Source organism: Schistocerca serialis, chromosome 11 (genome assembly GCF_023864345.2).
Source record: "Schistocerca serialis cubense isolate TAMUIC-IGC-003099 chromosome 11, iqSchSeri2.2, whole genome shotgun sequence".
NCBI lineage: Eukaryota > Metazoa > Arthropoda > Insecta > Orthoptera > Acrididae > Schistocerca > Schistocerca serialis.
Window position 1 is genome coordinate 141,530,286 of NC_064648.1, and position 10,982 is coordinate 141,541,267.

Below are 10,982 nucleotides of genomic sequence, written 5' to 3' on the forward strand. Positions count from 1 at the left end.
CGGGCAGTGTGAATACGGGCTGACGTCACCGTGTCGTGACGTGATGCCCGCCCATTCTGCTTATCACAGCTGAGACAACAATTTATTACAGGTACCAAATGCAAACGCTTTGGTGTCTAGAAAACTCCTATCTCAAATACACAGCAAATACGAAGGGAATCTATCTGTACTAACTACACAGGACGCTTTATGGGCAACCAACCCCACGTCGTCCCGACTGCTCACTCTGAGGTCAAAGCAGAGCGTGAAATCGGACACTAGAATTTATTCATTATTTTTTTCTGTTTATGTATCATTAAATAAGGTGTCTTTGACGTCTTTGTGCCAATGCAGTTTGCATCCTCAATATCAGTACACTACTGTCACATTATCTTGGCTTCTCATCTCCCTACAACTGAATTAGTAGAGACTGAACGAGTTCGACCTGCTGATAAGTGCATTCATTTCGTTGTCAGCTATGACACTCAAGCCGTTACTTGACTACCTATATGACTGATTTCAAACAAGGTTTTCACAGAGTAACATTTTGGATCTCCGAACCCCCTCTCTCTGTGTGAGTGTGAGTGTGTGTGTGTGTGAGTGTGTGTGTGTGTGTTTGTTTTAGATACGTTGTGGAGGTCATGTTCATGTCACTGCTGCTATACTAAAACTGATGTAAATCATAATGTGATTTACAGGATCCTGACTGAGAAGCAGAAACAGATGCTGGCTGGGTGGCTGATCATTGCTGCGTCTCAGGGTCAGACCGGCCAAGTGCGGGCACTCCTGGATGCGGGGTCGCCAGTCAACGCGACAGACGCCAGTGGCGACGCTGCCCTGCATGAAGCAGTGGTGAATGGCCACGAAGAAACTGTCAAGTGCCTGATAGATGCCGGAGCAGGTGTCAACGTCAGGGGCTCGGATGGGATGACGCCTCTGCACTGGGCTGCATGTAGAGGTGGCGAGCAGCACATTGTACGGATGCTACTGGCGGCATCAGCGTGTGTAGATGTCCAGGACGACGCGGGGGAGACTCCACTCCATGTGGCTGCCAGATGGGGGTGTGCATATGCAGCGAAGGCACTGCTGCTGGCCGGTGCGAGGAGGGACATAAGGGGTAACAGTGGGCAGAAGCAGACACGGTACAACTATTTAGCACTGAACAAATCTTGTGATTAAAGACTTTTATCTAAATTCTTCTTGTATTGCATAAAAATTTGCTATTCCCTTTTTTAAAGTTTGAACACAATACATCTTAAGGACCACACATCAAAGAAATTTTAAGAGGGGGTTGGCGCAAGTTTTAATCTGTATTACTATACAAGGACAATTCATTGTTTATCACATGATACTGTAATGAATAGTCAGACAGATACAGGACATACGTAACATGTAAAGAGGAAAAGTTTTTATTAAAAGTCTCTAAAAGCTCTTGTCTGATATACTTCAAATTTGCACCTGATACTCTCATCAGCATTTAGTTGCATATATACTATGTACTTCATTCACAATTATAACATATAAATGTTTCTCTAACATTTACGGGGGAAAGGAGGTTACCAAGCATCTCGAAATGTTCTCAACTGATATAGTTCAAAGTTTTACACAATACTTCCATGAACTATTGAATGGACATAGGCTATATACTTTTAATGTATATAACATACGAATATACTTTTAATCAATAAGGGGGAAATGTTGTTGCCAAAAATCTTCACTGTATTACATCAAATATTTACATGATACTCTAACAAACAACCAATTTTAACATATATGATACATAAATATATTTACCAAATAGCTGGAAAAGTTCTTGAGTGAATTACTTGAAATTTATGCACAATGCTCTAATTAACATTAAAAGGGGATACTTTGTTAACAAAACCCTCGAAAAGTGCTTGAGCGATTTATTTCGAATTTCTATACTAAACCCTAACAAACATTTTGTCAGGTTTAGGTTACATATTTTTCTAAATGGCAACATGTAGGTTTTCTGTTAAAACCGACTGTGTGAAAGAAAATCGTGTGCTGTACTGTGAAAATGTGTTGTTTCGGTATCTTTCCTACAGTTTGAACTACAATAGGGGGGCGTGTAACCCATTAGACAAATTGTTTCTCCCTTATATATTCTTTCTCTTTATGTATAATTTCAAAGACAAATTGTGTACACAGTATTGTAATGTTTTGTTTTCTTCTTCGCAATCGTTTTTACAGAAACAAGAAACTAGTATTTATGGCTTATCGGCTTATTATTAGGAAAACACTACAGAATCCTTAACTTTGTAATTCTAACCACTGACAAATTAAAACCATGACAAAGACTCTCATTACAGCTACTGTCTTCACAGATCCAGCATGTGGACAGGTGTCTCTAACACACTGTATACCAATGGTCTCAACTAGCGTACATGTTCATTTTAAGTGGCTTCAGTTCCCAATCGAGGTTTTGTTCTCAATAACAATAAACAAGGCTTGAGCTCAGAGAGAGGGGTAAGAGGACAGAGAAGTGGGAATAGACAGGGGTTGGAGGAGGACTTGGAGAGGAGGTCATGCACAGAGGGGAGGGGGGGGGGAGTGGCAGATGGACAAAGAGAGAGGGAGTAGGAGATGGACAGAGAGAAGAGGGGAAGGAATTTAGGTTATACATCAAATTCCTACTCATATTTAGCAATTAAGAAGTACTGCCATGTCTTCTGGTTAGCTATGGGAAAAAATAACTTACTTCAAAAATGGTTCAAATGGCTGTGAGCACTATGGGACGTAGCTTCTGAGGTCATCAGTCCCCTAGAACGTAGAACTACTTAAACCTAACTAACACATCCATGCCCGAGGCAGGATTCGAACCTGTGACCGTAGCGGTCGCGCGGTTCCAGACTGTAGCGCCTAGAACCGCTCGGCCACTTCGGCTGACTAACTCGCTTCACTCACCTGATATGGATTCATGGATTCATCAACCAATAAACAAACTGCATTCAGATGCATAGTCCACAGTGTATTTCTTTTTTTTTTTTTTAAAGAATACCCACTCGATTCGTAGTGTAATCTGAAAACTGTGCTCTGACTTTGCTCAATACTCTCTTCAGATCCTACTTGTAAATCGTTTAATTATGCAAGCTAAATATCGGCATTGAGTAAACAAGTGGAGGGTTTATTCATCAGTTCCGTAGACTCCCGACGAATTCACTGAGAAACTACTAATGTATTTCACAGGAAACGGTCACTGTACACATCTGACCAGTCGGTTCTGCAGCAGCGATGTGTTTGAGAATCAGCAGCTGGGAATGCGTCTGCACTAAGGCTCCCCGACTGCGTTCGTTTATGTTTGCAATCCTGAGTTCGAATTCTTTATTTATATTTGGGAGTTGGTGTGGAGAAAGGCATATATGTATTCTCTTTCCTCGTGGTTTCTCTGCATTAGTGTCTGTATCAGCCAGCTTGCATTGTTATGTGTTTTCGTACAACATACGCGAAGTTTGTATGGTGGCAGTACTCACACATCTGCAGTTAGGAGGCAGGTGATGTGCGTTGGCTACTGGAGGGAGGAGACAGGGTGCTGTGTAAAGGTATAACCGCAGGACAGCAATGCCTAAGAAGCCAGCATTCAGATACGCAGTACAGGAATCACTCGGACAGTGACACTGAGGTGCTGTGTGTCGTTTACTAGTAAGGCCTCTGCAGATTCTTAATGTCTTCACGTCGCTGGAAGAGTCGAATCCCGTTCTGAAGTTTGGCAGATTTTGTACAGGCTTCTCAATTGGAGGTTAACAACCTCCATTTGATGCACAGAAAGAATCTGGATTAATTCTGTGTAGAGATAAATGGAAGGCCACTTCGCTTGTTTACAAAAATGGTCGCAGCTCATATGTCGTCCGACTTTTCGCTACAGGAAAAATAGGTATAGCCACTGCTATTTTTAGAATTTATAATGCACCTGATAAGACTGCCGCTTCTGTGTTTGAGTAAATACTATGCTTGCAGTCGTGTTGTGACATGACTTCCCAGTGCACCACACTGAATGCGACTCCAAAAACGCCGAGTCTGGGGATGCGAAATGCAGTAAATTAGCAAACACTTCTATGGATAAAGTTTTTCTGTTGCTTCTTTCTTCTGTATAATTTTAGTGAACTACAGTGTTAATCAGATATACGATAGGTAGGGTATAGTGTAACACGGCGTACTCCACTGTCTCTCTTTCCAAGCATTAAACCCGACTGGCGGGCTCTGTTGGTGAAGCAGATGTGGCATGTTAATTTCAAGAGGTTGCCAGATGCCCTTCCTTCCGCCCCCCCCCCCCCCGGGGGAGGAATTAGCGTAGCACAACCGTCTGCGTCTAGTGTAATCCGTGGAATAGTGCCAACGTGTTGAGATGTCTGCGAACCGTGTAACTGAGGCGGAACGTGGGGACCAGCCCGGTATTCACCTAGCGGGATGTGGAAAACCGCCTAGACCACATTCAAGCCGGCCAGCACACCTGTCCTCGTTGTTAAGCCGCTGGTCGGATTCGATCCGGGGCCGGCGGGCCTACCCGAGTCTAGGAAGCAGAGCGTCAGCGCTCTCGGCTGCCCTGGCGGGTTGAACATGGCGTACTCCACTGCAGAGTGAAAATTCATTCTTTCGTCCACACTGTAGCTAAGCCATGTCTGTGCAATATCGTTTCTTCTATGAGAGCTAGTCATGCAAGTTTCACAGCAGAGCTGTTGAGTTTGGAAGGTAGGAGATGAGGCACTGGTGGAAGTAAAGCTGTGAGGACGGATCACGCGTCATGCTTGGGTAGCTCAGTCAATGGAGACCCAGCCTGAGGAAGGCAGAGCACCCACGTTCAACTCTCGGTCCAGCACACAGTTTTAATCTGCCACGCAAGCTTCATACCATTGTTTGACTTGCACTTGCGTTGGCGTGCTGTTTTCCACACAAACTACTTTTATTGTTGAAGATTTCTCGTGTGAGCTATGCAGTGGTCAGACGATAATGTAACACTACTGTATAAGGGAAACACGCTCAACAGAAAACAGTCGGAACACTAAAAAGCCCAACCAGAGACATAGCAAAGATTATAAATTCATTAGATGCATCCTGTTAGTAGAGAACAGTCTGAAGAACCGCAACATTTCGTATTTTTCTTTTTTATTAAAGAGGAACAGCACAATAAATTTTCCTGCAAGTCTACAAAAACAAAAATGTGTAGTGCTGAGTAATTCAAAATTAAAAATTTGTGAAGAAGCTTATCAGTCTCGTGGCCTATGTTCAAATCAGCTGTAGTTACGTAATGGGTGTGTCACCGGTTTTATACGCTTTTGATGTCGTAACCAAATACCTCAAAATATTTTTTCCTTCGGTCATGTTATCCCTGCTTTGAATGTTTGCTTGGTTTTTATGTCCCTAATGGTGGTGTTAGGAACAGGCCACTGAAACAGTCCACAAGTCGTAGACCCGCAGTCTCCGTACCTGACTGGGTGTCGTGCTCCTCTCGGTGTCGCCGTGTAACACCGACGCTGCAGTGGTGCTGCCGCTCAGCACCCGTGAACCGTGACACAGCTTCTCCCCTGTGAACTTCAATCCACTGTACTGAAGTCCCCAAAAGAGACTTTTCTCGTTCCGTTGGAATAACACTCTCACAGAAGTTCATCTCAATGTATTTCCTACAACGTACAACTCTAACTTCTCTTAATGAATCGACTACACGCTATATTCCAGCTGGACGCTCTCATGCGTCAGTCTCACACGAGACCCAAAACAATAGTGTAACAGAAACAGAACATGAGTGCCACGACAGTTCCTCCAGCATCACGGAGCTCATGTGCACTCCACGGCTTTTCCTCACAGCCTCACACGGCAAACGACTCCGCCCAGCAGGTAGAGGAGCCGTCCGCGGCCCGCATCGCTGGCAGCACAGTATCGCCACGTCCACGATCTGCACAAAGCGTCAGATAAGCCCCCGAAAGTGGAACGCTGCCTGCTTACCAACTACCTTAACCCACGAACGTCTTTCAATGGACAATGACTATCGAGGATGAGCAACATCTCATTCTATGGATGACGTTTCACGCCTTGTGCTCCATCGACAGTGCGGTATGTTTTGTCAAATAGCCTTATTGAGAGGTTTTATGTGCATTTCACATTTCAGTTACTGTACTTTACTGGCATTATCTTCCTTACGCGTACCTTAATGAAATGTGTGCTTTGCATATGTCACTGCAGGCGTCAGGAACTATTTGAGGCACAGAAGCTGGCATAAATTTCTCCAGTTGCAGTGTGTAAATTCTATCTGTTTTTCAGGTTATGTCGCTCATCAGAAATTAGTGTTCCACTTTCAAATTTTCTCATTAGTTGTAATGAGAAGCTGAAGTGTCAAGTGACGTAGTTGCAAGACTTTGGATTAGTGCGAAGGAAGAAGGGAGCTGCAGTTTAGTGACAAGTGCTGCACACTTGCATAAAAATTGAGACATCCAATAATACATTTTTATTTTCTTGTTACATTTAGCTTGCTTGACGTAGAACAACACACCCAGCATGCGGAATAATCCTACGTGAATACCAGAGTTTTATACCAGAGCTGTAACAATTGAGTCAAATCTGTGTGGGAGTCAGTGAAAGTGTATATATATGCTTATTTTATCGTGTTCTCTTCTATTGCCTAGAGTGTATACAAACGTTCACGGATACAAGCAAACAGTTGGGAACTGTCAGCAGATGCTTTTACGTTCGTATTTGCTTTCTTACGATCCGGTGTAAGCGGCGCATAAGAAGACCCTATTCGCAGAGTATAAATGTGTAAATGACGACGAGGAGCGATGTTGTAACTGATGACTTAACACTTTTTTAGATACAGCGAGCATCAGAATTACTCGATGGCTCCATTCTGGACCCACCTGCAACGAATGGAACGACTGATGTCAACGTGATGAGTAACACACATTGCTACAAAGTAAGCAGCACTTTGTTATTATTATGTTCCATTATTTATATTTTTAATACCATCGACAATTTTACCTTTAAAGCCACATAACTTGTCACTGCCTACATGTGTCTTCTGCCTTTCCATACGCAAGCTGATGCTATCTGTTACTCGTTCTTCGCCGGTCGTAGTGGCCGAGCGGCTCTAGGCTCTTCAGTCCGGAACCGCGCTGCTGCTACGGTCGCAGGTTCGAATCCTGCCTCGGGCATGGATGTGTCTGATGTCCTTAGGTTAGTTAGGTTTAAGTACTTCTAGGTCTAGGGGACTGATGACCTCTCATGTTAAGTCCCATAGTGCTAAGAGCCATTTCAACCATTTTGAACTGATCATTAAAAATTAGAGAAAAATGGGAAACATTGAATTAGTACCATTACTGTCTCTCTCTCTCTCTCTCTCTCTCTCTATCTCTCTCTCTCTCTCTCTCTCTCTCTCTCTCTATCTCTCTCTCTCTATCTATCTATCTATCTATCTCTCTGTCTATCTCTCTCTCTATCTCTCTCTCTCTCTCTGTCTATGTCTCCCTGTCTCATATGCACACACACACACACACACACACACACACACACACACACACACACACACACACAATATACTCACACTTAAGCAAAGAAACACATTTTCATACATTACAATAAATGAAGAAAATGGCATATCGATGTCCCACTAAAATTGATGATTAAATAACTGTATCATCCTCCTGCAAGTTTGTTACATTAAACACATACGTACAGTGTACATGAACAGGTTAGCAACGGTGGTACAACATGTAATTTGATATAAAGGTTTTTTGATGCAGGAAAAGAAAAGTTGTTGTTAAGTACTTGGAAGAATATTTTGCATTTGGCTGGATAATCAAACATTTGGCACAACCTTCATTAAGGACCTAGCGATTTTTACACTTCCATGCCAATAGATACATTCCTTAATGATACCTCTCGCTAATAACAAGATTGAATTTAGGTTTAACTGTGCTATTCACCACCTTAATGTCAGGCTACGGCAATGTTTTCACGGCACTGGAAGACACGGTTATTTCCACATATATACACATAAATTACCAGTGTTCTTGCAAATGTGAAACAAATGCTTAGTGAGACTAGCGAAGTCTTCCTTCATACGCAATCCTGTTGAGATGAGGAGGGGGGGGGGGGGGAGGCAGGGAAACACTGCATAAATTTTAAACGCTGGCATTGACAATACAGAAAATATTCCCTTATCAGTACATAAAAAAATAGTAAAAATCATGCAGGGGAGAGCGCACACTGTAACATTCCACCTGATCTTGCTGATATTTCAGTGAAGATGTGCAATCACAAGTTTAATTAAAAGCAATCGAAAAATGTTTGCATACAGGTAAACGAAGACAGTTTAAGCTCTGCGATCGTGTACCTAGCAGCAATCCCGTGTCCCATTTATACTCTAATATGGTTCGGTTGATGGTGATACCACTTAACAGATAATAGAATGTGAGCGGCTTACGTTCAGTAGTGAAGGACGACAATGATTTCATCCATATTGAGCTTCAGTGCGGACTTGCACGAACCATTATTACCTTACAATACTAATCCATAGAGGTTAGAGCTGTTCTGGAAGTTTCCCCACCGCGAAAGACTGTTGTCTTCCGTGTCAGTTTTACTTTCTGCCAGACCACTGTTCTCCACGAGAAATGTTCTCAGAAATCAGTAAAACAATGTGCCGAACTGGGACTCAAACCAGGGAGCTGTGCCGCTTACAGACAGGTGTTCTACCTACTGAGCTATCCAAGAATGGCTCACAGCCAGTCGTCACAGCCTTACTTTCACCAGTAAATCTCCTACCATTCAAACTCCACATATATCCTCATGTGAAACTTGCAGGACTAGCACTCCTGAAAGATTGCAGAGACTCGGCTCAGCCAAGGCAGGAGATCATTTCGGGAATGAATGTTTCAGTTGGCAGTGGAGTGTTTGGAAATCAGGGGGCGCGCTAGGCCCTGAACACGGGTCACAGGACGTGGCCGGGTAGCTCAGTTTGTAGAGCATTTGCCAGAGAAATGCAGACGTCCCAGTCTGCACACAGTTTTTTAATCTGCCACAAAGTTCCACATCAGCGCACACTCCACTGCAGCCTGAAAAATTCGCTCTAAGAGCTACATCCACTTCAGTCCATCACACAGCAGCTCCTCAGGGTACCACTCATCAAGCCAGGAGGCCCACTCAGTGTAAACATGTCTACTCTCTGACTGTCACAACTGAACACCACACTTCACAATGTGATAGTACAAACTGCAAATACCCTGCTGGCCAAAAGTGAAGCAACAGTTGGGTATTTTGCGAGGTTGCATCTATTTTGCCACAAAATAGTGTAAACGGGCGTTAGTAAAATGCAAAGAATGTAAAGAACACAGAATGTAAACAACTGGACCACGCATAACCGTTGTTCCTTTTCTTACAACTCAATGTATGTCCACACACGCACTGCGACGACTGGTTACTGTGCTCAGCACGGGGTGTGACCACCTCTGGCAGCAGTACAGCCCCGACAACGGCGGGGCGTGCTGTGAGTGATGTTGTCAATCTCTTGTTGAGGCGATAACGCCCACAGTTCCTGCAGAGCTGCTCGCAAGTCCTGCAGAGTGGTTCGTGGATGATGACGCGATGCAGCCCGTCTCCCCAGTGCGTCCCAGACACGCTCTATGGGATTCAAATCGGCAGAGTGAGCAGGCCACGCCACGCACGGTCTCCGATTTCCAAGAAAACGTGAAACACCTCTGCTCTATGAGGTCGAGCGCTGTCGTCCATCAGTACAAAGTCTGGGTCCATCTCTCCTCGCTACAGCCGCACATCAGGTCCCGAGATCTCGCCTCGATACCTGGCAGCGGTTAAAGCTCGCCAATTCACTGGTACAATTACATGAAGAGGTGTTCGAGTGGTCGCCAGAATCCCTGCCCGGGATCCTCGATATCAGTCTCCTTGCACAGTGTTTGGATTGAGAAATCGTGTTCCACGTTCCCTCTAGATGCGAATGCGTCGAGAATCACTCTGCAGACCAAATGGGGACTCATCTGGGAAAAGAACGTCGGCCCAACTGTTCGACCGCCCAGGTGGCATGTTGACAGCTCCACTCTAGACACTCCAGGTGGAATGTTGACAGCTCCACTGTAGACACTCCCTTCTGTGGAGAAGTACCAGAGGTACATGTACAGCAGGTCTCCCACAGTAAAGGCCACTCTACCGAAGCCTATTAAATTGACGTATTGTGATTGTTTCATGTGTTTTTCATTCTGAATTTTGTCAGAATAAATCCAATTGTTATCTTGAACAGAAATTTCATTCTGTAGTTAGGTAGAGCAATCCTTTCATCTGTCACGACATTAATTAAACTTTCGACTGTCAAATTAATTTTTATCAAATTAAATTATTGCAGACGCCAATTCTTCTCTACTCCACTTGCAGGGTCGATAACAATCAGTCTGCGTTTCTTTTTTTAATCCATATGCGACAGAAAAAGTCGGAGTTAGGAAAGGGGGTCTTAGAGCATCATTTCCATGTGCAAATTCTAGCTGAATTTAGTGCTAAACGCGCTGCTAGCCCCGGCACAGCTTATATGGCAGTAATTTGAGTATGGTGCAGTTTACACTAATCTAAGGCAGGACCATACATGCTGCCAGCAAATAGGTTCCAGTAATCAGGTAATGTAGGGGACTGGTTCAAACAACAAACGCTAATGGAGTTGGGTGATGCGCTAGACAACCACTGATATTCTGGCGTTTGGCCTTCAAAGAGATTGGGCTTTTAGTTTTGAAATACACGAGATTGTGAAAGATGTCGGCTGCATTCTTGTAAGTAGTATGAATACTTTATATTCCATGAGAAACACAAGCTCGACAGAGAGAGGGGTTGTGTTTCTTAGCAATGGACTATTTGTCAGTTGATGCAGAGCTATTACAAAGATTCCTGTCACATTGTTCACAGTTCGTAGTAATTGACGAAAATCATTGAAGGAAACATAAGTGATTTCCAGCGTTTCCCAAGTAATGCTGTTCCTTATCTATATAAACGATTTCGGA

The 10,982-nt window shown here is 43.8% G+C and overlaps 1 protein-coding gene across 1 annotated transcript; it reads left to right on the top strand.

Annotated features, from left to right (window-relative positions):
• Positions 1-702: 702 nt before the first annotated feature.
• On the top strand, positions 703-1,158 carry LOC126426550 (ankyrin repeat domain-containing protein 65-like). The gene has a single exon (XM_050088452.1). It carries the CDS (start codon positions 703-705, stop codon positions 1,156-1,158), a length of 456 nt encoding a protein of 151 aa, XP_049944409.1.
• Positions 1,159-10,982: the final 9,824 nt, after the last annotated feature.

Excerpts from the sequence above, each read along its gene's own strand:
- LOC126426550 (XM_050088452.1), top strand. The coding sequence starts at position 703 with ATGCTGGCTGGGTGGCTGATCATTGCTGCGTCTCAGGGTCAGACCGGC.